The 24,348-nt window shown below is 37.7% G+C and overlaps 1 protein-coding gene across 5 annotated transcripts in view; it reads left to right on the top strand.

Moving 5' to 3' along the window:
• GIGYF2 (GRB10 interacting GYF protein 2) overlaps positions 1-24,348 on the top strand; it is a 132,573-nt gene that overhangs the window by 69,179 nt on the left and 39,046 nt on the right. For all 5 annotated transcript variants that reach the window (XM_070618636.1, XM_070618637.1, XM_070618638.1 and 2 more), the window contains 7 exons: positions 7,891-8,070; positions 11,734-11,951; positions 12,040-12,202; positions 12,293-12,481; positions 15,767-15,963; positions 16,962-17,121; positions 23,304-23,470. In XM_070618636.1, coding sequence (XP_070474737.1) covers positions 7,891-8,070; positions 11,734-11,951; positions 12,040-12,202; positions 12,293-12,481; positions 15,767-15,963; positions 16,962-17,121; positions 23,304-23,470 — 1,274 coding nt within the window. The remainder of the gene's footprint in view (positions 1-7,890; positions 8,071-11,733; positions 11,952-12,039; positions 12,203-12,292; positions 12,482-15,766; positions 15,964-16,961; positions 17,122-23,303; positions 23,471-24,348) is intronic.

A 24,348-nucleotide genomic window follows, 5' to 3' on the forward strand; every position in this document is an offset into this window, starting at 1 on the left:
TCTATTAGACAGTGATTCCTAATTGCTAACTCTCTATTGGTAATTGTATGGATATTGTAGACCAGCTCTGGAGTGCCCACTCAGGAGCATAGCACTCTCATTATAATAGCCTGAGCAGTTAAATTCATTTCCGGTTGAGGTTGCCAGGTCAGCTGAGATTAAACTGATACTGGCATAGATGATATACCGACTTCACCCTAAAACACATGGGCCCTCCCATCTAAATACAATTAGTGCTTTCATTTGGAGATGGCTCTAAAACATCTCTTCTGTGAATGAACATAAATACTAGGTATCTGTTCATTGATTCATTTATTTTTATTAAAACTTACAATGATTAAGCAAGGTGCCCAAACCAGGTACATTACTCTTTATTAAATTCAATTCTCTGCCCCTAAAGGCGTTTGATTTTCTTTCTAGTTGAAGTAATCTAGTATATAATTCATAGTTGTACCACGTTGTCCTTGAAAACAACAAAACCTTTAGTTTGAGCGCAATGTCCTGCCTATGTACGTAGATAATCTCCCACTTTAAGCCTTTACCTGATCTCCAGTGTTCACTCTTACACCGTATATTTAGGTTTCCAGTTTTGCCCTCAAGCCCACCTACTGATTGTCTTCCCCAGAGATTTCCGGCAGCGTCTGGGTGTATGCCAGCAGACGACTAGGATGAGCCTGTAAGGGCTATGGGGCGTATTCAAACCACATGAGATGGTTTTTCAAAGAGATTCTGATATGCTGCAGCCCCTCCAGTCTCCCTTGCAGCCATGAACTGCTAGTTTTCAGGACCCATGTTAACCAGTGGAACATTGTTACCCTTCGGGGGTTAGGATGGGAGAAAAGTTGCAAATCTCTGGATATAGAATTTAAACTACTCCATCCTAACCACCCTGAGTTTTGTTTACAAGTAATTAAAAAAAAAGTAAATGTCAACACTTGAATGGGATTTCCTTTCACTGTTTTCTCTGGTATTAGAAAATATTTTTAGTGTTGATCAGAGAATATATATCTGAATGAAGGACTACAAAGTTACTCATTAGAGAAATTTGCACATAAACAAGCTTCAAAGTCTGTCCCATAATTCCACTTTTGCTTTTGGAGTTTGGGCACTTGTAAGTTCCAAGTCTCGCAGCTGTAGATTTTGTTGGCTGAGTGCCTCTTTGCTCCATCTGAAGTTTTCCATAAACACCATTTTTGGCTGTGTGTCAAACATGCACACAGGTGCCCTTTTACTGCTCTTTCTCCTTAGGAAGTCCACTCAATTAGACCAGACTAAAACCAATACTGCATTTTAATTTAACTTTATTTTTAGAAGAATCCTATTCAGACTTAATACATTAAGACTCAAACAACCAGGTATTTACTGCCATTGAGGAAAATATTTATATATGTAGTACATACGTATTTTAGCACTTTTTATACATCTTGAGTTACTGTTGATGTAAGGACGTAACATGTATTATACAGATAGTATAGTTTGCTCACAAAACAGTCATGTTTACTATATTGAATAGAAAAAAATGTTTTTTTCGTGGAGGGTAAGTAATCTTACCCTTCTCAGTGTGTGTACGTGAGGTCCTTAAGCAACAGTAATGCTCAAGAGACTGAAGTTTGGTACTAAGCGTATTTCGAGAGAAGAAGTGAGAATAGCTAGGCCCCTCCATAAAGATAGTATAATTGCTTGAAAAAGGAAATCTTCCTTTTCAAATTCTTTATAGCATTATCTGGGTCAGTAGGGAACCAACCTAGGTGTCCATCACCAAGGAAGCATAAGCAGGGAGGTGTGCCAAACCAACCAAATAAGGTCTATAACATAATTCCACTTAGGTAACTAAACATGCATCCAGCATTTTACATGAGATTATTTAAATGAGTGTAGTAGTCCCCTTATCAATGGGGAATATGTTCCAACACACCCAGGGGATGCCCAAAACCACAGATAGTGTATATATAGAGTTCAGTTATATTTTTTCTTATACATAAAAAAATACATCTTAAGTTTGTGTTTCTTTTGTGACCTTTTGAAGGTCATAGATACTTTTAAGATTGACAAAAACCATAGACCCTTTTTTCTGAAAAAAGTAAAAGGCATGCTAGCATAATATGTGGTTCCAGTTCAAGGATTCCTAACCCACAAGCTCATTTATTGACTATAGGTTAGGAATATTTGGTTCAGGCATTAACTTGTAAATTATTCAATTACATTTTCTTTTAAATAATCTTGTTTATGAGTTAATCTGTTAAGATTTAAAAAAGAGGTCAACTAAAATATTTGCTCGCTCAACTTTCTCATGGGGCTGATGTTATAGAATGAGGAAGACTTTGATTTTAAATGCTGAGAAAGGCCATGTGGTTGTCCCTCACTAGCCCTGATCACTGTGGAGTCCTAGAATTTTTAGACATAAAAGGAACTTTAGATGTTCTCTTTAAGATGCCCATAAATGACTTTAATATTTGTCATTTATTTTAAATTATATCAGTAATAACACAAATATATATGTATTTTTAACTTAGATTATACAGATGAAGTTCTCTTTGACACCTTCACCCCCCCAGGTTTACAAAAATACAAGTCTAGGGGCCGGCTCCGTGGCCAAGTGGTTAAGTTCCCGCGCTCCGCTGCCGCAGCCCAAGGTTCGGATCCTGGGCACGGACATGGCACCACTCGTCAGGCCACCCTGAGGTGGCTTCCCGCATCCCACAACTAGAAGGACATGCAACTAAGATATATAGCTGTGTACAGGGGGGGGTTTGGGGAGATAAAGCAGGGAAAAAAAAGGAAGATTGGCAACAGTTGTTAGCCCAGGTGCCAATCTTTAAAAAGAAAAAAAAAAAGAAAAAAAATACCAGTCTACAGTAATCATTTAGGTTATAAAGGATTTATTTTATAATGTTTTAGAGCAATTCTTGCATGCAATGTAACTTTTAGTTATATTGGTAGTAATTGGAAGTGTATATTTTATTAGATGGTGCTTGAAGTCATTTTTTCCCCCTCAAAATAATTTCTGGAGTAAAATTTTTATATTGAAGAAGTTGGTCTTAACAGTTTTTTAGGGGTTTATATTTTAACATCATTTCTGCTGGAAAATTAACAAATTTAGTTCCATCCTTCCACTTTTAGGGATGTTGACAGTCTGTCTCCCCAAGATGTTCCACTCATGGTATGCCTGTTGCCCTTTTAGAGCTTGTCACACTTAGATCCCAGATCTTCCTCTTCCTACTTAAGTTTTTGTAGAATTTCTGGCTGCTTCTGATGGGTTTAATTTGTAAGTAAGCCCTGGGTCAGGCATTTGAATACCTAGGTTCTGCTTCTGATTTGGTCACTACTTAGGTATATGACCTCAGGAAACCCCCCTCCAGGTATTTGTTTCTTCACAGGAACAAATAGAGTTGATAATGTTTGACTTAACTCTTGTGGTTATTATGAGGATCAGATGCGATACATCAGTGCGTTTTGTCAACTCAAGTTTATTAAGTTATTAATTCACTTGTGTGTCCCTGGCCTGTGGGCCTAGAGGGTAGGTCTATGGCTAATTCTTTTCTTTATTTTTAATCCTGTGTCTTTAATTGTGTTTGTCCATAGAGGAGGCATTCATGATAATGTTTGTTAGAGGTTTGAGTAAAACCAACAAGCAAAAAAATGGTAAAGCAGTACTATTAATCTGGGAAAATAATTGGTAGTACTTAGGAATATTGAATATACCTTATTACCCAGCAATTTCACTGCTCTGTAAATACCAACAGAAATGCAAACATATGCTCACCAAGTTTCATATCAAGAATCTTCATAGGAGCACAATTTGTAATAGCAAAAAACTAGAAATAACCTAAGTCAGCAGTAGAGTAGAGTAATGCATTGTGATCTTTTCATACAATGAGAATCTGTACAGCAGTGCAAAAGAACAGGTTACTGTTCTCTGTAACAGTGTGGATGAATCTCCCATAATGTTCAGCGAAAGTAGCCAGACATAAATGAATATTCCATTTATATAAAAAGTTTGAAAGCAGGCAAAACTAATCTTTGAGGTTAGAAGTCAGGATAGTGCTTACTTTGGGGGAAGGGCTGATTGGGAGGACATGAAGACGTTTGAGGGTTCCAAATATCCTTTTTCTTTTTTTAAATCGTAGGACATATTTGCTTTATGAAAACTCTTTGAATTGTATATTTGTGGTTTGCGTACTTTTGGTAAGAATGTTATACTTCCATAGTAAGTTTTCTTAAAGGTAGAGGGAAAAGATGAGTGAAGTCCATTCAAAAGTTGTTGAATCCTTTTCACCCTTCTCTTATGAAAATGACAGTGACCCCTGAAGGCGAAACTCCACCTCCCTTGCATTTACATGTGGAAGATGTTTGGCGTGTCAGAATTATATTACTTATTTTGGTTTTCCTTCCTTTACTGGAGAAGTTGTCACCTAGATCTTTCTGTTGCAGTTATTCATTATGCAATATTTGATGTATCAAAAAGTACATTGCAGTTTTTAGGAATTATTCTATGGAAACAAGCATTTAGTAACATATTCTGAACTACTTTATTATAGAATTTTTGAACTAGAATGGGCTAGTGTTCATGTAAATTCAGGTGGCTTCACCTCAACACATGCATACACGCACCCCCACGTGTGCACGCGCGCACACACACCCACCCCACTTTCACATTAGGAGTTGGGTCTTCTTTAGTCAAAGTGTATAGATCAGAATTGCAGCCAGAATTTTAAATCCAAGACCTTTCTTTGCTACCGTGCTTGTCTTTATCTTCAGAATTTTCACCTCAGATCTTTTTTGGAACAAGGAATTGCGTAAATAATCATTCAAACTTTGTGAGGTACAGATTTTCTGACTGGCTGAGAACTACAAAATGGTTTTCAGTCAGTAGAAAAGCTAGATTTTTTTCTTCCTCTAGTTTTGCTATTTTTACCCTATCCTGCCCTTTATATTTTTCTTATTCCTAGGTACTAATATGAAAAGTGTATGTAGGACTTGACACTTACAAAGGTAAAGAAGCTGTTAGTTTAGGAAAAAATGCAAACAAATATTTCATATAAAGGGAAATAAAGTCAGTAAACAGCATGAAAAATCTTTAATACGAAAAATTCATATTTGAGCATTAGTATACCATTTTACAACTAGTAAAGGAGTTTTAAAAGGATAGCAGCAATTAGTGTTGATAATGTAAAGTGATGTGGTGGTTTGACACTTTACTTTGAGGGGGAAGGTATGTCAATGTATGAAGTCTGTCATTTGACCTAGTAATTTCACTTTTTGAAGTTCTTTTCAGAAGAAATAGTTCAGAAAAGCAAGACACATAGGCAAACAGATATTTCTTGCCTCATTATATATAGTTCTCAAAATATTAGTTGTAAAGTACATGTCCAGTGGAGAATAATCTAATTATGCAACTGCAACAAGGTATACCTGGTATATACCCAGTAGTAGTAGTAGGGAGATGTGTAATCACAAAGAAGTATTTGCTATCATAGTTGAAAAGTAGATTAAAAATAGTGAGCATACTGATTGCAACTATGTAAAAATATAAAGTTATGCAAAAGCTAACCACAGATAAATAAGAGTTTTGTTTCTAAGATCGAGGAATTACTAGTATTTTTATTTTTAGTAACTTTTATTTTTTGCAGCTTATCTGTTAGAAAATACTATAATGACCAGTTTTTGATGAGTTAAGCATTTTCCCTTTAGTGCTATTTTGCTTACTTTGGTACATTCGTTACTTTTTTGAAGGCTTAGTGTAAAAAAAGATGAAAACGAGTGTTTCCACTAGCTCATCCTTCATGTAAGGTTACCACTGTATTCCCAAATCATTGCACAGTGTCTGTCACGTATTACTTATGACTGAATGAGTACTTGAGTTAAAAGCCATTTCCCATCATTTATCAGTTTATGTACATTAGGGATTTCTTTGTTTTAAGTTTGTTTCTCTTTTGTAAGTATAACTACATTTTTCATCGTCTTAATATTGGATGTAAAATGAACTGTCCCCTTTATTTTGAGCAAGAGAGCCCGGAAGATCTTCTAACCCTTTTAATTTGAAGCGCAGACATGGAATATGTCTATACTTGAATCCATAAAACTTGACACTTAGTGTGCAATAAATATTTGTTGAATGAGTCAGAAGATTAACATTTGAATCCTATCCATGCCATTTAAATAGTCTGTGTAATTTTGGACAATTCTCCTGAGTTATTTTTTTGAGCCTCAATATTCTCTGCTATAAAATGGGAAGAATAACTTCTAATACTGAGGATTGTTATGAAGGTTAAATCAGTTGAATGAGTGTTTTTATTACTATGGCTGTGTAAGAAATTACCCCCAAAACTTAGTGGCTGCAAACAGTAAACATTTATCATCTCAGTTTCTGTGGGCAAGGAGGGAGCAACGTAGCTAGGTGGTTCTGTCCTGGGTCTCGTGAGGCTGCAATCACAGTGTCAGTCAGAGCTGCAGTCATCTCAAGACTCAGCTGGGGTCGGATCCACTTCCAAGCTCACTTATGTGGCTGTTGGCAAGCCTGACTTCTTTGCCATGTGGGCTGCTCATACGGGTGCTTCACAACATGGCAGCTGAATTCCCTCAGAGAGAGCAGCTAAGATGGAAGCCATTGTTGTTTTTAGCTTATGTTGGAAGTGACATCTCATCACTTGTGCTGTATTGTTTGTTAGGAGTGTGACAGTAAGTCCAGCCCACACTTAAGGCAAGGAGATTAAACAAAGACAAGAAAAGCAGGGATTGTTGGGGGCTATTTTAGAGACTGCCTACCATAATAAAGCAGATAGTGGTTAGCCCAGGAAATAATTGCCCCCCCCCACCAAGATATTTTATCCTTTAATAGAATAATACCTGCTAACAACCCAACAACCATTTGGGCAATGAGGATGTTGAATCTTAATACATGTGAAATGAAATATAAGAGGATGACCAGAAATTAGAATTTCCTCATTTTTTTCCCTTTTAGTATGATTTAATGAAAAGAATTGAGGTTATCACTGAGAGAGTATATAACTTTTATTATTCTAGACTGAGGACATCAGTATATGTTCTGGATTTTCAACTACTTTAATGTCAGATTTTGTATAATCTGTTATGAATCATATATGTTAGCTTATGTGGGATGGTAACTAAAGAATTTTTGCACAGTTTAGAATTTTTCCTTTGAAGGTACCAATTTAGTTTAGTTGGTATACCAGGCCCTCTTTTACTGTTAGTATAACTTGAGTTGCATCGGGTTAGACAGCTTAGCTTTGAATTCTGTTCAAAAGCAATTTGTTGTATACCTATAATGTACTAGGTGCTAGAGTAAGTGAAAAATTATAGCTCTCTATAGTCTTTATTTTTGAGTTGATTAAATAAATTAAGGTACATCATATAATTAAAAATATCAAATGATCAAAAAAAAGGAAATATGTGCTGGTAAAGAAGGATTGCCAAGATACCTGTTAAGTGAAAACAGCAGGGGTACAAAACAATATATACACTGTTCTGAGGGTGGTGTTACGTGAGTGTGAATGAGGGATCTGTATGTATGCATGCGTGGGTATAGCCGCAGATAGTTTTGGAAGGCTTTGTAAGAAACTATCAATGGTGGTTACTTTTCGAGTGGTGAGACTCTGGGGTCTTGTGTAGGGAAGGTTGGTTAACTTTTCATTGGATGCTCTTTTTTTTTTTAATGCACATACTGTTTTTGTTTAAAAAGTAATTACCAAGTCTATGAACATTCAGCTTTAAGAAACGTGTCTAATAATATATGCATTTTCTCTAGCTACTTTATTTATACTGTCCAAACATTGACATGGACACATTTGCAGAAAAGCTTGTTTTGAGCACTCAAGTCTGTTTTCAGAATCCTTGCTAGCCAAGGCTCATGTTTACTTATTTTCTCTACAGGGAGACCAAATTTTGAGGAAGGTGGACCGACATCAGTGGGGAGAAAGCATGAATTTATACGCTCAGAAAGTGAAAATTGGCGTATTTTTAGAGAGGAACAAAATGGAGAAGATGAAGATGGAGGTTGGCGCCTGGCTGGATCAAGAAGGGATGGAGAAAGGTGGCGGCCTCACAGTCCTGGTAAGAGTTCTGATGAGTCAAAACACATGGGACTGAAATAAGTGAGGATGTGGTGGAAAATGTTAGTGATTAAGCAGGAAGCATAAATCGGTAAAGAAAAAAAAGTCATAATATTATATTATTTATGTCATTACACTCAGTCTTATCACTACAGCAAGGTTCAACCTAAAAATTCCCCACATCTATTCAGTTGATTAAAATCGCTTTTATTTTTCTGAGGCAAATAGTGTGGTTTAATGGGAAGCAGCTGCCTTCAACTGCAAAAATGAGAGAGGGTTTCATTTGGTTTTGTCTAACTAAGACTTTGAGTCTTTTTTCAGTATGCTTTAAAACTTTTAAGTGTATAATTATATGCTCACTTAGGAACATGTGCTCCCTCAAAAATGGTTTCCTTTCCTGCATAAGAAAGGATTTATTCGGGGCCGGCCTGGTGGCTCAGCGGTTAAGTTTGCACGTTCCACTTTGGTGGCCCTGGGTTTGCTGGTTCGGATCGCGGGTGTGGACATGGCACCGCTTGGCAAGCCATGCTGTGGCAGGTGTCCCACATATAAAGTAGAGGAAGATGGGCATGGATGTTAGCTCAGGGCCAGTCTTCCTCAGCAAAAAGAGGAGGATTGACAGCAGATGGTAGCTCAGGGCTTATCTTCCTCAAAAAAAAAAAAAACGACAAAAAACCTGAAAGGATTTTCTTTTGGTCCTGAAAATGTGATTTATGTTTATTTGAAGAATAAACTTTAAACCCAGGTCAAAAACATAATCACAGGTTCATTCTTTTGTCCCTCTAACTTTAGAAAAAGAAGAGAGAATAGTAGTAATTAGTGGTTTTGTAAGTTGTTCTGTTTGACTCTTAAGAAAGCTTCAGACTATTCTTCCCTGACATTAGATATGCTGGTAATTGAAGACACTGGTGCTTTGTGTCAAAGTTCATCCCCTACCAAAGTGCTGATTCCATGTCTCGTGATAATCAGATGCCACTGTAGTTTGAACCGTCGGGTCATGCAGCACTGAAGCATAAGAAGTGTGTATACATGTCTTCTGAATTTCATGTGTATAATGTTGTTTTATCAACCATATGCCAAGGAAACTTACCTTTGATAGAGTAAGTTATAATAACTGCTTTCATTTACTTTTTAATACCAAGTTATTAGCAAAACCACTAGGTGTTGGTCTGAGTAAGCATTACATTTAGAGTGCTTTATGGAGTTGTGAGTAGGTAGAAACATAGTAAAGTTCATCTTTGGGTAGACTTATGAGGCTTTTACGCCAACTCCTCATGGCTGCCTGTCATCAGTAGTCATTGTTTACATCACAGTTATCCAGGCGGTTCTCATCAGTCTGGGTCCTGGGCAACCAAATGTTATAGTTCTCTTCAAGGCGTCACGGCATTTTGTGCTGAGCTTGCCTGTACGCAGAAGGGTTCGTAGACTATGTTCTCAACAAGCGTTCAGTAAAAGAATGGACAGGATCTGGGCTGAGCGAGAAGAAAAATTCCAGCTGATCAAAAACAAACAAGGTGAATGTTTTGGAAGATGAGCAGTGTTTCTGAGCACAAATGTCTGATGTTGATTCTGTTAAAGGGAGTCGAAGTAAAACTTTAGTGTTATATTCTGCCACTGACTGTCCTCACCAACAACTTAGATTTTGAATATATATTGTCTTTTTTTAGTCTTTTCTAAGTATTTCTTCCTAGTATTTGACTTTCATGTCAGTTTTGACATCAACTTGACAGTTTTCCAAAATATTTTATCTCTATATTTTTGAAAGACAGTTTGGGGGCTATAAAGATATATGTGGCTGAAAAGACGCTGTAAATATGCATTTTTAAACAAGAATACCACTACTTTTTCAACCCAGCATATTAAAATTATCTGATTATATTGGTTGTTATAAATTACTCTTGACATTTCTTAGATTTTAGTTAATCTTTGTTAGAATTTGATTAAAATTTTAAATATAGTGATTTTGACTGATTTTATCTTGTGAAAAGTGTCAAACTTTAGCTCTGATATAAGGTCTATAAAGCAGTGGTCAATCTTGATAAGCTATAGATGTACGTTGATTGTCACATTTAATTTTGTGAATAAAATTTTATTAACTGTTGGTAAGACAACAACAGAATTACGGGATGTAGTTTTATTAAGGTAGGGCTCGTTGCTGGATGTGTGTGGAGTTGGGGGCCCTGAGGACTGCTACGTATCCGCTTTGCGAGCTGAATTTAGGAAATTCAGTAAGAGGGAAACCTGAGCCAGATGCCAAGCAGGATAGATCCTATTAAAGTGCATGCTCACAGACGGTTTAGAAATGTTGGTAATAGACAGAGTACTGTGGAATCTAGCGTTTGATCATGAGTACTTCTTTTGAGTAGTGACCCCAGATTTATGTTAAAGCAATCTGGGTGTAAAATTCCATAGTTTTCATAGAAGGTGGTAAATAGTCTTTGGTTGTTGTGAATAGAGGGTGGGGGTGTGGGAATATTTTCTCACCTTTCCCTGAGCGGCTTATTCTCGAGATACTGTCTGCATTTGGCATTTTTACATTTTGCGCTTTGGTTTTCAGTTTGATTTTTAGATTACTGGTTTAGCAAATTGGGCCTCGGTAGTAAGAATATTTAACTTTGGCCTCATTTCTTTTGTCTGTGTCCTAAGGGGAAAGCAGTCAAGGATAGAAAATTCTACTAGGTTAAAACTTGCCTCTCTTTTTAAGATTATTTTAGACTCAGGTTTGTCAGATTTTAACGAGAGTCTCCCTCTTTTTTTTGGAAAAAATACCTTAGCTAGGATTTTTTTATTCTTAGGCAGCCTTTTTCTGTTGGAAAGTAGATGTAACAAGAAGTATGTTAGGGTGGATTTAGGAATGTCCCTGGGGGTATTATACAGAAATAAAAACTCCCTAGGGAGAGTTAAGAGATGAGAGAAAAGGGAAAGGAGAGTAAGCATGTTATTGTGGAAAAAGCAGTAGAGGATGCAGGATTGGATTGTAGTTCTGCTTTGCCGTTATGCAAGTTACTTCTGCTGTCAGAATAATTTTTGTTTCTTAAACTGTGAAATTAGGATAGAGGGTTATATAAAATCTCTGACATATGTTAGTGCTGTAATTCCATGACTTCTTATTGGGAGTCAGAATTACAAATGGGATCTTGGCACTAGCAAGTAGGCATATGAGTTTGATATTATGAATTGACACAGGGGGCTGATCTTACCCATAAAGAATGATATTTTCTTGAGAGTAAAGAAAATGCTTTAAGACCTGCCAAAGGGAAAGCGTGGACTTTAGGATGGAAAGGTATTCAGTGCTGTACATCTGGGCTTGGAGAAGGCCACTTGAGAGGCTAATCAACCTTTCAATAAGATACCTAAAGCTTATTAAAAGTAGATACTTTGAATAAAGTGTCCTTTAAAAGTGATTTGTTTTAAATTTATCTTTAAAAGCTTTAGAATATGTTGTCTGGCTCAGTACTTAATGACGATAACTGCTATTTTCGTTAGTGATGGTATATATATGCTGAGCTCTGGACTTCATTTAATGTACCTAATTTTCTCTTTAGTGGATTGATTCACTTGAGTTTGCTGTCGCTTGTTTTCTCATCTATTTCCTATCCATGATTTTTTTTCCAAATGCTTTCATAAAACTTTCCTAAGGTTTGTGTCCTCCTCCTCATCCCAGATGGCCCTCGTTCTGCAGGCTGGCGGGAACACATGGAACGACGGCGAAGGTTTGAGTTTGATTTTCGAGATCGGGATGATGAACGGGGTTACCGAAGGGTGCGCTCCGGCAGTGGAAGCATAGATGATGACAGGGATAGCTTGCCTGAATGGTGCTTAGAGGATGCTGAAGAAGAAATGGGCACATTTGACTCATCTGGAGCATTCCTCTCTCTAAAGGTAAGAAGTTTGTTTTAAATGTCATGACAGTCACTGACCTACCAAATCCAAATATGCTCTTAATCTTTGGCTTTTTTTCTTGCTACAGAAAGTACAGAAAGAGCCTATTCCTGAAGAGCAGGAGATGGACTTCCGGCCTGTGGAGGAAGGGGAGGAGTGCTCTGACTCCGAGAGTAGCCATAATGAAGAAGCCAAAGAACCCGATAAGACAAATAACAAAGAGGGAGAGAAGACAGAGAGACTAGGAGTTGGTAAGGCTCATTTTTGTCTTCTACCTTTTTTTTTTCCCATCAAACCAAAAGTTTCTTAAGTTGGTAATTTAAGATTACTTCATGTTACAGAAGCTAGTGAGGAAACACCCCAAACCTCATCATCATCTGCTAGGCCAGGTACTCCTTCAGACCATCAGCCTCAGGAAGCACCACAATTTGAGAGGAAAGAGGAATCCAAAACTGAACAAACAGAAAAAGCTGAAGAAGAGAGTCGGACAGAAAATAATCTGCCAACCAAAGTGCCCAGCAGAGGGGACGGTATGTATTTATGAGAGTCGACAAGCTAAATAGGCTTCTACTGGGGCCAGTGATCACGGATAAGATAGGCTTCTATTCTAGTGGTGAATTAATGGAATAGATTATTTTACCATTAACCTGGTCAAACACTGTTTCCCACATATGTGTCCATCCCAGAATTCACCAAAACAGGGTTAGAAGAAGCAAGGGTGGACCTCAGGAATCTCACGTCCTAGGGTCTTTTCACACAGACACCCTGGCATCAGTCGAGCAAATTGGGTTTGGGATCCTCTGCAGTGGTTTGGTTCCCACATCAGACAGGTACCTTCCTTTCACGTGGTGGCTATATGTATGTCCAGATAACAAAGCAAAATGCCATTATTCCACAAGAGGCCAAAAAGAACATGGATGAATCTGTGGAAGTCCCGTCACCTTTGCTAGAGAATAAGCTTAAAGTATATCTCCTCCTCCAGTGTCACTGTGTTGATTTTAAATTGCTCATATATCTTAGTAGGCAACATTAATATTCCTTTCTGTTTTTTCTTGTGCATAATTAAAAATGACATTGTAGTGTCTGATGTTGAAGGGTTAACTGATTCATTCACCATAAGAATTCACACCCTTTAACATGGCCTATGAGACCTTATGTGATCTGCATTTGCTTCCCTCCGTGCAGTTGCAGCGCCAGTCTCTATCTCCTTCGTACTCTGTCCACCAGACTCACAGCCTGTTAGGTCCTGAAATTTGCCTTGTTCTCTTGCCTTGGTGCCCTCGCACATACTGCTCTCTGTACCTGAAACTCTCTCCCATCCCAGGCTCCCAACCAGCACTATTTCTAACATAGAAATACAGTATTACAGAGGTCTGTTTATTTTCTTTTTTGCCCAATAGACTAATATTTTGAGGACTTGAACCAAAGATTTCTTTTCAGTTTATATCTAGAACAAAGCTGAATGAATGAATTCAGCAAGTATTTGAATCTCTACTATGTATATGTCAGACACTGTGGGACTTGCATGTTTTGAGGCCTGTTTAATTTGTAATAGTCATTTTTCAGTTATTATGTACCCCTAAATTATTTGTGGTTCATTCTCTTGAATGCACATGCCTAAGACCTTATTCTGGGAGATTTTAGGAATGGTGTCCCGACATGCATGTTTTGAGAAAGCCTCATAGATGTGCATTAAAGATTGAAACTTTATATATTTATAGTCTATTGGGGAGATAAAGTATGTGTATATCAGTAATATAGGCCAAAAATAATGATACGAACTCACAATTGGTGGACTCTTGGAATGCTTCAGGGAGTAAGTGTCTTCCAGCTCGTCTTGGAATAATAAGAAGAATTTCGAAGCAGGTGTAGCTGGATGAATTGGGAGAGGGCATTCCAGTACTGGGTAGCAGAGCTGAAGTGAGGAAGTGAGACTGATCCCGGTGTGGGCAGGAATCAGCTCCTGTTTTTATTTAGATGAAGTATGTGGTGTGAAAAGGAGGATAGTGGGAAACATGGTTGGAACATGGATTTGACAGCTGTGTGTAGGCTAGATTGTTGTGATGACAGCTGGGCTGCAGTGTGACCTGTTGGGCTCCTGAGCAGTCACTGTCATGTAGGCAGTGCACCTGTAAGGGAAGGGTACTAGCAGATGAGATTTGAAAGTAGAAACTGGCAGGACATAGTCACTGCTTGTATATCAGGGCAAAGCGGGAAGAGTCAAAGATGAGCGAGATGCCTGAGAGGATTGCAGTACCATTAATAGAAAAGGAGAGTGGAGGTTAAGGAGCACGTTTGGGAGGGGAGAGAAAAATTTCAGTTTTGAACATTGATTCTGATGTGTTGATGAGGAATTAGGTAGAGATGGCCAGAGAGCACTTGTGAGTGAGAGACTATAGCTAGATGGGAAGAGTTCAGGGTTTGAGAGGAGATGAAATCTGAAAGATTACATATACTTGTTAGAGGTGAGAAGAAAAGTAAGTGGGCTAAGAACAGAACTTTGGGTAATTCCTGTTTTTAGAGGGCAGATGAAGAAGAGCCAGAGAAAAATCTTCAGAGGCAAGAGTAGAGCAGAGTGCGGAAAGGCTAAGGAAGGAGAATGTTTCAGTTTAGCATTGGGTGGATTGTGTCACACACTACTGAGGTTGGATGGTGAGGACTAGGAAACACTGTTGGATTTGCTGACTTTGGGTCACTGCTTATCTTTAGGAGGGAAGCTTTGCTGGAGGCGTGAGAGTGTAAGTCACCTTGCAGCAGGTGGGGGTGGTGGTGAAGTGGAGACAGCTTGTATAGGCTGTCCCTTTTTTTTTTTTTTTTGAGGAAGATCAGCCCTGAGCTAACTACTGCCAATCCTCCTCTTTTTTTGCTGAGGAAGACTGGCCCTGAGCTAACATCCATGCCCATCTTCCCTACTTTTTACATGGGATGCCTACCACAGCACGGCTTTTGCCAAGCGGTGCCATGTCCACACCCGGGATCCGAACCGGCAAACCCCGGGCCGCCAAGAAGCGGAATGTGCGAACTTAACCGTTGTGCCACCAGGCCGGCCCCTAGACTGTCGTCTTTTTTTTTTTAAGAAGTTTGGCAAAGGAAGGAAAGTGAGAGGAACAGGAATTTGGAGAAGCTGTCTGTAATTGAACAAACAAGGTTTCAAAGGGGAATCTGCAGTTGTATCTAATTACTTCCATTCCCCTTTCCTTCTTAAGAGCCTGCGTACTGAGAGGTTAGAAATAGGAACCAAGACAGAACCTCTTTTGCAGTCTTTATTCTTAGTGAGAAGAATGTCCTTGCACTGCACTGGCAGACTCCAAGTGCTTTTTGTTATCCTACAAAATGTAATGTATTCAATTAGATTAATTATGACTTGAAATAGGTACTTATTCAAGATAATTGCAGATATTTTTAATAAAGGTTTTGATGATGAGATATGACATCTTTGAGAAGATTTGCAGTGCTTTGTTAACTGTCTTTACTCTTTGGAGACATGCTATAAAGAAAGGATTAGACTTTCTGAGTGTTTTCAAGAGACAGACCTATAACTATTGGGTGGATGCACTACCACACAGTATGCACTGTAGAAGGCCCTTCTGGATACCTTTTCATCCTTAGATTTTGTCATTCTAGGGAAGTACATCTGTCATTCTAGGGAGGAATACTAAACTTCTCTGTAAGAAGTAGCTGCAGTGTTCCTGACACAGTTCACATTTCTGTTGAGTCCATTTAGCAAGTTGCCCAACTTGATAATGTAGAGTTATCCCTTGTGAGAGTCTCTGTCCTTTAAAGGGTTTTCATGTGTCCACACTTTCTTCCTCTAGAAATGGTTCCTGATGTCCAGCAACCCCTGTCACAGATTCCTTCAGATACAGCCTCTCCTCTTCTCATACTTCCACCTCCTGTTCCCAGTCCTAGTCCTGCCCTCCGGCCAGTTGAAACGCCGGTCGTAGGTGCTCCTGGTATGGGCAGTGTTTCCACAGAGCCAGATGATGAAGAGGGTCTCAAACATTTGGAGCAGGTAAAAAATCATGTAATTCTTTGTTTCTCCTCTCAAACTGCCATAAAAATTAGAAAGCATTAAATGAACATTCAAAACTGGAACTTTTGTGCATTATATTTTAGTACTGGAAAAGTTTGTATGTCTAGTATTTATTTGTGTGAATAATTGTCTTTTAAATCATTTCATGCTTATAAGTTTCTGCTATGTAGTAGTCATTATGTCAGGTTATTTTTTGCTCTTCTGAGGTTGCCCTTAGCTGTTTGCTTTTCTTTTTTCTTTTTGGAAATTAATGGAATGCCAAAAATGGCGAATACAAGCAGCTGTGGATGGGCACTTGTGTCTTCTGTGTGTTTTGCCTAAGATGTGACAGGGAAAATAGTTAAACCCTCAGGATATTAACATCTTATTCATGTCTCTAGATTTCCCTAAGATTGTATATACTATTGTTTCTATGTAAAGTAAATGATAGCTTGCTTTCTACACAAGAAACTCTTTCCTTCAGGGTGGAGTGATTGTGGCAAGAAATGTTGAAGAAGGGGGACAATGTCTTAGTAAAACTTGTAGAAGATTTTATTTTCATTAATTGAGCCTTCTGTTCTGTTAACACTCATGTTTTTACAGGTTTAGTTAATACAATTTAGGATTGACCAATGGCTTATTAGTTTAAAAAGTACTCTATTAGTGTATTGATTAGAAGCTTGGGCTTTGATCCATACAAGTTTGTGTTTTAATCTCAGTTTGGTTTGCTTAATAATTTTGAGACCTTGAGCAAGACTTGACCTTTCTGAGCCTTAGTTTCCCCCCTGTAAAATGGGGATAGTACCTATTTCATGGCATTGTTGGAAGAATTAAATTGTTGTCTGCTGTGTTCCCTGCATAATGCCTTTCGTAGATCAAATAGGCCTTGCATAATGCCTTTCAGAGGTCAAAAAAAGGATAGGCATTTTTATTATGTGTACAAGTACTAATTTAGGATCATTTGTTTCCGCAATGCATTCTTTTTGTTTTTCTATTAGCAAGCTGAGAAGATGGTGGCTTATCTCCAGGACAGTGCACTAGATGATGAGAGATTGGCATCAAAACTGCAGGAGCACAGAGCTAAGGGAGTCTCAGTTCCACTGATGCATGAAGCAATGCAGAAGTGGTATTACAAAGATCCTCAGGGAGAAATTCAAGGTAGGTTGTTCCGTTCTACTTTAAGTACAGGAGTGTCTACCATTACCTCCAGATTCTGTAAGATGGTGATTATTTAATGTTAATTTGCGTAATAGTAGAAAAAGAAGTCAATGCTATGGGCTTTCTTTATATATATAGAAGGCATTTTATAGGCTCTACCCATAGTACTTTACAATTTCACTGGAGGGAGGGAGAGTCCAATGAAAATAATTTGAATACAAGGCGGAATGTGATTAGTAATAGGATAAAGGTGTAAACAAAATGCTAAAGACTCCCTCAGTGCTGACATCCCAGCTGGTTAACTAGGCAGGTGAGTTTGTTACCCTCTCTTTACTTCAGTCTCCCTACCGTAAACAGGTGACGGCAGCAGTCTTGGAAGACCTCGCGTGAATGTTTCGCTTCAGTGAAGTTGATATCATAAATGATAAAGAACTATTAAAAATGTCTGAGAAAAGATAGTAGCATATTATCAACAAATCCCTTAAAACGTTAGAATGGGGAGAGAATGCTGCAAAGGACATTTGTTGATTCTTTGTTTCTGCTTTTGAAATCTTTGATTATAATCTGAAATTGGTTGTTGATTTATATTAGTGCCAGTTTCATGATAGTGTTTTACCAAGTACACCCTGTGGCCTCTCTCCAATGTAATAATTCCGTTTTCACTCTCAGTCCCCTTCCCCTGCTTTATTCTTCTTCACAGCATCTGTTGCTACCTGGCACTTTGTATATTTTGTTCATGATCTGTTTACACCCCTGTAGAATGTAAGGTGCACAACAGCAGGGCTGCGTGTTTTAATTAAATTTACTTTGAGATAATTGTAGCTTCACATGCAGTTGTAAGAAATAATACCAGATTCCATGTACCCTTTACCCATTTTCCCCCAGTGGTAACCTCTTGCAAAACTATAGTACAACATCAACAACCAGGATATTGACATTGATACAGTCAAGATTCAGAACATTTCCATTTCATTAGGGATCCCTCATGTTGCCTTTTATAGCCACGTGCATTTCCCTCCCACTTAACACCCACTCCTTAACCCTTAGCGACCCTTAATCTGTTCTCCATTTTTATATTTTTTCATTTCAAGAATGTATAAATGGAATCATACAATATGTAACAGTGACTTTTTTCTCTCAGCATAATTCTCTGGAGATTCATCCAGATTGTTGTATATATCAATAGTTTGTTTCTTTTTGTTTGCTGAGTAGTATTCCAAGATGTGAATATATCATAGTTTGTTTAACCATTCACCTGTGAACGGCATCTGAGTTGTTTCAGTTTTTGGCTATTATATTAAAGCTGTTAAACATTCATGGATAGGTTTTTGTGTGAACAATAGTCTTTCATCCCTCTGAGATAAATGTCCAGGAGTGCAGTTGCTGGGTTGTATGGTGATCACATGTTTAGTTTCTTTTAGGAAACTGCCAAACTGTTTTTCAGAGGGGCTGTACCTTTTTGTATTCCCACCAGCAATCTATGAGTGATCCAGTTTTTCCACATCCTTGATAGTATTTGATGTTGCTATTTTTTGTTTTAGCCATTCTGACAGATGTGTAGTGACATCTCATTGTAGTTTTTAATTTGCATTTCCCTAATAACTGATGATGTTGAACATCTTTTCATGTGCTTATTGGCTGTTTGTCCTCTTCAGTAAAATGTCTCATGTTTTTTGCCCGTGTTCTAATTGGATTGTTTGCTTTTTTTACTTTTGAGTTTTGAGAGTTCTTTTATATGTTCTAGATAATAGCCCTTGGTTAGATGAGTGGCTTGCAAATATTTTCTCCCAGTCTGTATCTTTTTATCCTCTTAACAGAGTTTCACAGAGCAAAAGTTTTAAATTTTGATGGAGTCCAATAGATAAATTTTTTCCTTTTATGGATTCTACTTTTGGTATTAAGTCTAAGAGGAACTCTTTGCCTAGCTTCAGATCCCAAAGATATATTTTTTTTTGTTTTTTTAAAGGTATACTTTTTTGGTGAGGTAGATTGACACTGAGCTAATGTCTGTTGCCAATCTTTGTCTTTTTTTTTTTTCTCCCCAAAACCCTAGTACATAGTTGTAAGTCCTTCTAGTTCTTCTATGTGGGGTGCTGCCACAGCATGGCTTGATGAGTGGTGTGTAGGTCCACGCCCAGGATCTGAACCAGTGAACCCCAGGCCACCAAAGCAGAGCTCGTGAAGTTAACCGCTACACCACTGGACCAGCCCCCAAAGATTTTTTTGCTATGTTTTTTCCAAAAAAAATTTTTTTTTGTGTTTGACACGCAATTCTGTGATCCATTTTGAGTTGATTTTTCTCTAAGGTGTGGGACTTATGTCGGTATATTTTTTTGCCCATGGATGTCCAGTTGCTCTGGGACCTTTTGTTGAAAAGACTCTGTTTCTTCCTTTGACTTGTTTTTGCACCTTAGTCAAAATTCAACTGAGCATATTTGTGTTGGTCTGTTTCTGGATTCTTTATTCTCTTCCATCGATCTATGTGTCTGTCTCTCCACCAGTACCACACAGTCTTGATTACTGTAGCTATATAAGAAGTCTTGACATGGGGTAGAATGATTTATCTCTGTTCATATTTTTTTCAAAATAGTTTTTAGTTTTTCTAATTCCTTGAAAATCATACAAATTTTAGAATAATCTTGTCTATATTTACCAAAACTCTTTCTGAGATTTTAATAGGAATTATGTTAAACCTTTATATTGTTTTGAAGAGAATTGACCTCTTTCCCATGTTGTTTTCCAATCCATGAACATGATATGTCTCTCAGTTTACTTAGATCTTTGTTTTTTTTTGTCAGCGCTGTATCGTTTTCAGCATAGACTCTACACATGTTTTATTAGATTTAAACCTAAGTATTTGCGTTTTTGTTTTTGAGCAATTGTAAATTTTATTTTCAGTGTCTGTGCATTCATTACTAGTATATAGAATTGAAGTTCAGATATTTGTCTTTACTCTGTGACCTTGCTGAACTCATTGGTTCTAGGAGTTTTCTTTGTTTTTTGTTAGGTTTCATAGGATTTTCTAGGTAGACATTATTGTCATCTTCAAATAGGGACAGTTTTATTTTTTCATTTCCTATCTGTATTCCTTTTCTTTCTTTTTGTTGCCTTATTGTATATTCCAACACTGTGTTGAATAAAGAGGAGTGAGAGCAGACAGACTTGCTTTGTTTTCTCTGTTTCTATCTTAGGAGGAACACATTCAGTCTTTAATAATGAAGTGTAATTTTAGCTGCTAGGTTTTTGTAGATGCTATTTATCAAGGTGAGGAAGTACCCTGTTTTTTGAGAGTTTCTCTGATTGGGTATTGGATTTTTTCAAATGCTTTTTCTGCATCTGTTGATGTGATCATATGATTTTTCTTCTTTAGCCACTTAATATGGTGGATTACATTGATTGGTTTTTGAGTATTGAACCAGCTTTGCATTCTTGTAATAAACTCCAATAGATCATGATGTATACTTCTTTCTATATATTGCTGAATTCTATTTGGTAATATTTTCTTAAGGATTTTTGTATCTATATTCATGAGGAATGTTGTTTTGTTTTGTTTTGTTTTGGTATTCTATCTGGTTTTTGGTATCAGGGTAATAATAGCTTTATAAAATAAAATGGGAATTATTCTCTCCCCTTCTATTTTCTGGAAAAGATTGTTTAGAATTGGTGTCAGTTCTTTAAATGTTTGGCAGAGTTCTCCAGTGAAACCCTCTAGAGACTTCTTTTTGAGAATTTTAAAGTTACAAATTCAATATCCTTAATAGTTACAGGGCTGTTTAAATTACCTATTTAATATGGGTGAATTGTGGTAGTTTTCTGTTTTTTGATGAATTGATCCATTTCATCTAAGATGTCAAATTTATGTGTATGGAATATTCCCTTTTAATCTTTTTTGATAGTTTTCCCTTATCTTTTTGATAAAAGTATTCCCTTCTTATGTTTTTGATATCTGAAGGTTCTGTAGTGATAATCCCCCATTTCATTCCTGTTATTGGTAATTTGTTCATGTCTCTTTTTCTCTTTATCAGTTTTGCTGGAGATTTGTTAATTTTACCAGTCTTTTCAAAGATTCAGCTTTGTTTCATTGGTTTTTCTGACTACTTTTGTTTTCGGTTTCATTGGTTTCTTGTCTTTATCATCTGCTTCTTGGGGCTTATTTTGCTTTTTTTAGGTTTTTGAGGTGAGAGCTTATATTATTGATTTGAGACTTTTCCTTTTTTCTAATGTAATTTAATACTGTAAATTTCTCAGCACTTCTTTGACTGTGTACCACAAATTTTTGATATAAGTATTTTCATTCATCCACTTTTACCCAGGATTATTTAGAAGTGTATTGTTTAGTTTCCAAGTGTTTGGAAATTTTTCTGATATCTTTCTGTGTATGATTTCTGTTTGATTCTTTTGTGGTTGAAGAACATGCTATGTATGATTTCAATTTTTAAAAACTTAGTGAGATTTATTATGGCCCAGATTAGATTCTGTTTTGCTCTCAGTTCTGTGAGTGCTTGAAAAGAATGTGTCTTTTGAGTGTTATAAATATCAATTAGCTCTTGTTGGTTGATGGTGGTGTTGAGGTTTATAATCTTGCTGATTTTCTGTCTGGTTGTTCTATCGATTGTTGAGAGAGGAGTGTTGAAGTCTTCAACTATAATTGTGGATTTGTCTGTTTCTCTTTTCAGCTATCAGATTTTGCTTCCCATATTTTGCAGCTTTGTTGTTTGGTGCATACACTTTTATGGTTGCTCTGTCTTGTTGGTGGACTGATCCTTTATTATTATATAATATAGCTCTCTGTCTCTGGTAACTTTCCTTGCTCTGAAGTCTACTTTATCAAATATTAATGCAGCCACTCTAGCTTTCTTTTGGTTAATATTTTCATGGTACATCTTTTTCTGTCCTTTGACTTTGAACCTGCCTGCATTGTTAGATTTGAAGAGACTTTCTTGTAGACAGCATGTAGTTGGGTCATGCTTTTAATTGTATATATTGGGTCATGTTTTCTTGTTGCTGGCCTTTTCAGCTCCAGATCTGGGATATATGAGGTAAAATGAAAACCCAGGGAATTCACCACCATGTGATTCCTCAGGCCCCAAGGCCCCTAGTCAGTCTACCTTCTCCACCTTTCTGAGTCTTCTTTTGTTTGTTTTATATATATTGGCCAGCGTTTTTAGTTGTATTTAGCAGGAGAAGCAGGGAAAAGGACATCTACTCCATCTTCTTGGAAGTAGAAGTTCCAGGGCTTTGTTTTGTTTGCTGCTGTATCCCCACTGTCTGGACGCATACCATTGGTGTTCAGTAAATATTTGCTGAATGAATGAATTGTTATTGATGAGAGTTTGTTTGTTAATTTTATGTATAAAATATTTATTTTCTATTGTAAAGCATCTAAAGAATGTTAGTTTTTACCCCCCTACCAAGGCCAGATTTAGTTTTACCTAGATAAATAAATTATAGTTTGTCTTAATTTAACTGATTATTATTTATATTTTGCCTAAACTTCAATAATCTCTGGCAGAAAATGAAAATTAGAGAAGAGCATATTCAGCCCTGCATGTTTATATTCTCTATGCTTAAGTGATATAAAGTCTAACAAATACTACCTCTTTTCAGTTTCATTATACTTTTCTGACAAGTGAATTGTAGAGATTGAGTGAAGTGGAGACAGTTAGGCTTCTTAAAATGATAAAAGCACTGCTAAGAATTTGGGATGTGTAGATATAAGGCTTATTTCAAAATTGTTTCTGGGGCTGGTCTGGTGGTGCAGTGGTTAAGTTTGCATGTTCCGCTTCAGCAGCCTGGGGTTTGCCGGTTTGGATCCCGGGCGCAGACCTGTGCACCGCTTGTCAAGCCATGCTGGGGCAGGCGTACCATGTATAAAGTAGAGGGAGATGGGCACCGATGTCAGCTCAGAGCCAGTCTTTCTCAGCAAAAAAGGGGATTGGCAGCAGTTGTCAGCTCAGGGCTAATCTTCCTCAAAAAAAAAAAAAAAGTTACGTTTTATTAGTTAGAAGCCTTTTCACCACCTTTAGAGATGAATTAAATTAAGATGTCGTACAAAATATATGATAGCTGCCACTTGAAACAAATTGTTACCTCTGGATGAGGATCAGACCCAGGAAATATATTTTTCCTCTTTAGCCTGAAAGGATTCTTATTGCCTTTCTGTCTAATTGGTATTATTATAGGTCCCTTCAATAATCAGGAGATGGCTGAGTGGTTTCAGGCGGGCTATTTTACTATGTCTTTATTGGTGAAGAGAGCATGTGATGAAAGCTTCCAACCTCTTGGTGACATCATGAAGATGTGGGGAAGGGTTCCCTTTTCTCCTGGTCCAGCTCCCCCTCCTCACATGGTAAGTACTTTACAGCTCACCCAGAACACATACTGGATGCAGAAGCGCTTGCTCCTCTTTGTACACACAACCCAGGTGTTACATCTAGTGAGGGAGAAACTGTAGTTCTTTGAAAGTAATTGAAATGGCAATGGGAAGTCTGAATAGGAGACTGCATACCTAGCTATAATGATTTTTTCAAAACTTAAATGCCTGTGCCCGTCCTCTTCACAAGCTCACACACTCTGAAGAAACAGAATCCTTCAGTGGCTCTCCAGCAGCTGCAGAATGAAGAACAGCGTCTTACCTGGTCCTGCATGTTCTGGCACCTTACCTCTCTAAGTTCATATCAGAGCTTTCACCTTTGTCTGCTGTGCTTCAACACTGTTGACTTAGTGGACCTTACTGCCTCTTGTGAGAATGCACATTCTCCGCCCTACCCTCCCTCCATTTGCCTCTCGCTTTCTGACTCATAAAGCTCCTAAATTTGAGGTTTACCTTAAGCAGATGTTACTGTCTAACTCCTTTGCAGCTGCTCCTGGGCCTCTCCCTGTAGAGTTTTGGAGGGCTTCAGATCTGTGCCTCACTTTTCCTTCTCCAGGGTGGGGTGGCTGGTGGCTGGCCAGAGTTGAAAGTGGCGATAGTCAGAAACCTTTAGTGTGAACACTGGATTTCTACAGTAACATCCACCACTGATTTATTCATCAACCATGTACCAAGGGCCCATGCCAGGCCTTGTGGTAGGTTCTTATGAGATGAAGATAAGACACAACCTCTGTAGTCAGGGAAGTTCATAGGTGAGAACAGAGGCAGTCAAACGTTTTTGACCATGACTCATAGTAAAGAAAAATGAATTTTACATCACTACTCTGTACATTCATAGCGTGCTCTCTATATAT

The sequence above is a fragment of the Equus przewalskii genome, chromosome 5 (assembly GCF_037783145.1).
Source record: "Equus przewalskii isolate Varuska chromosome 5, EquPr2, whole genome shotgun sequence".
NCBI lineage: Eukaryota > Metazoa > Chordata > Mammalia > Perissodactyla > Equidae > Equus > Equus przewalskii.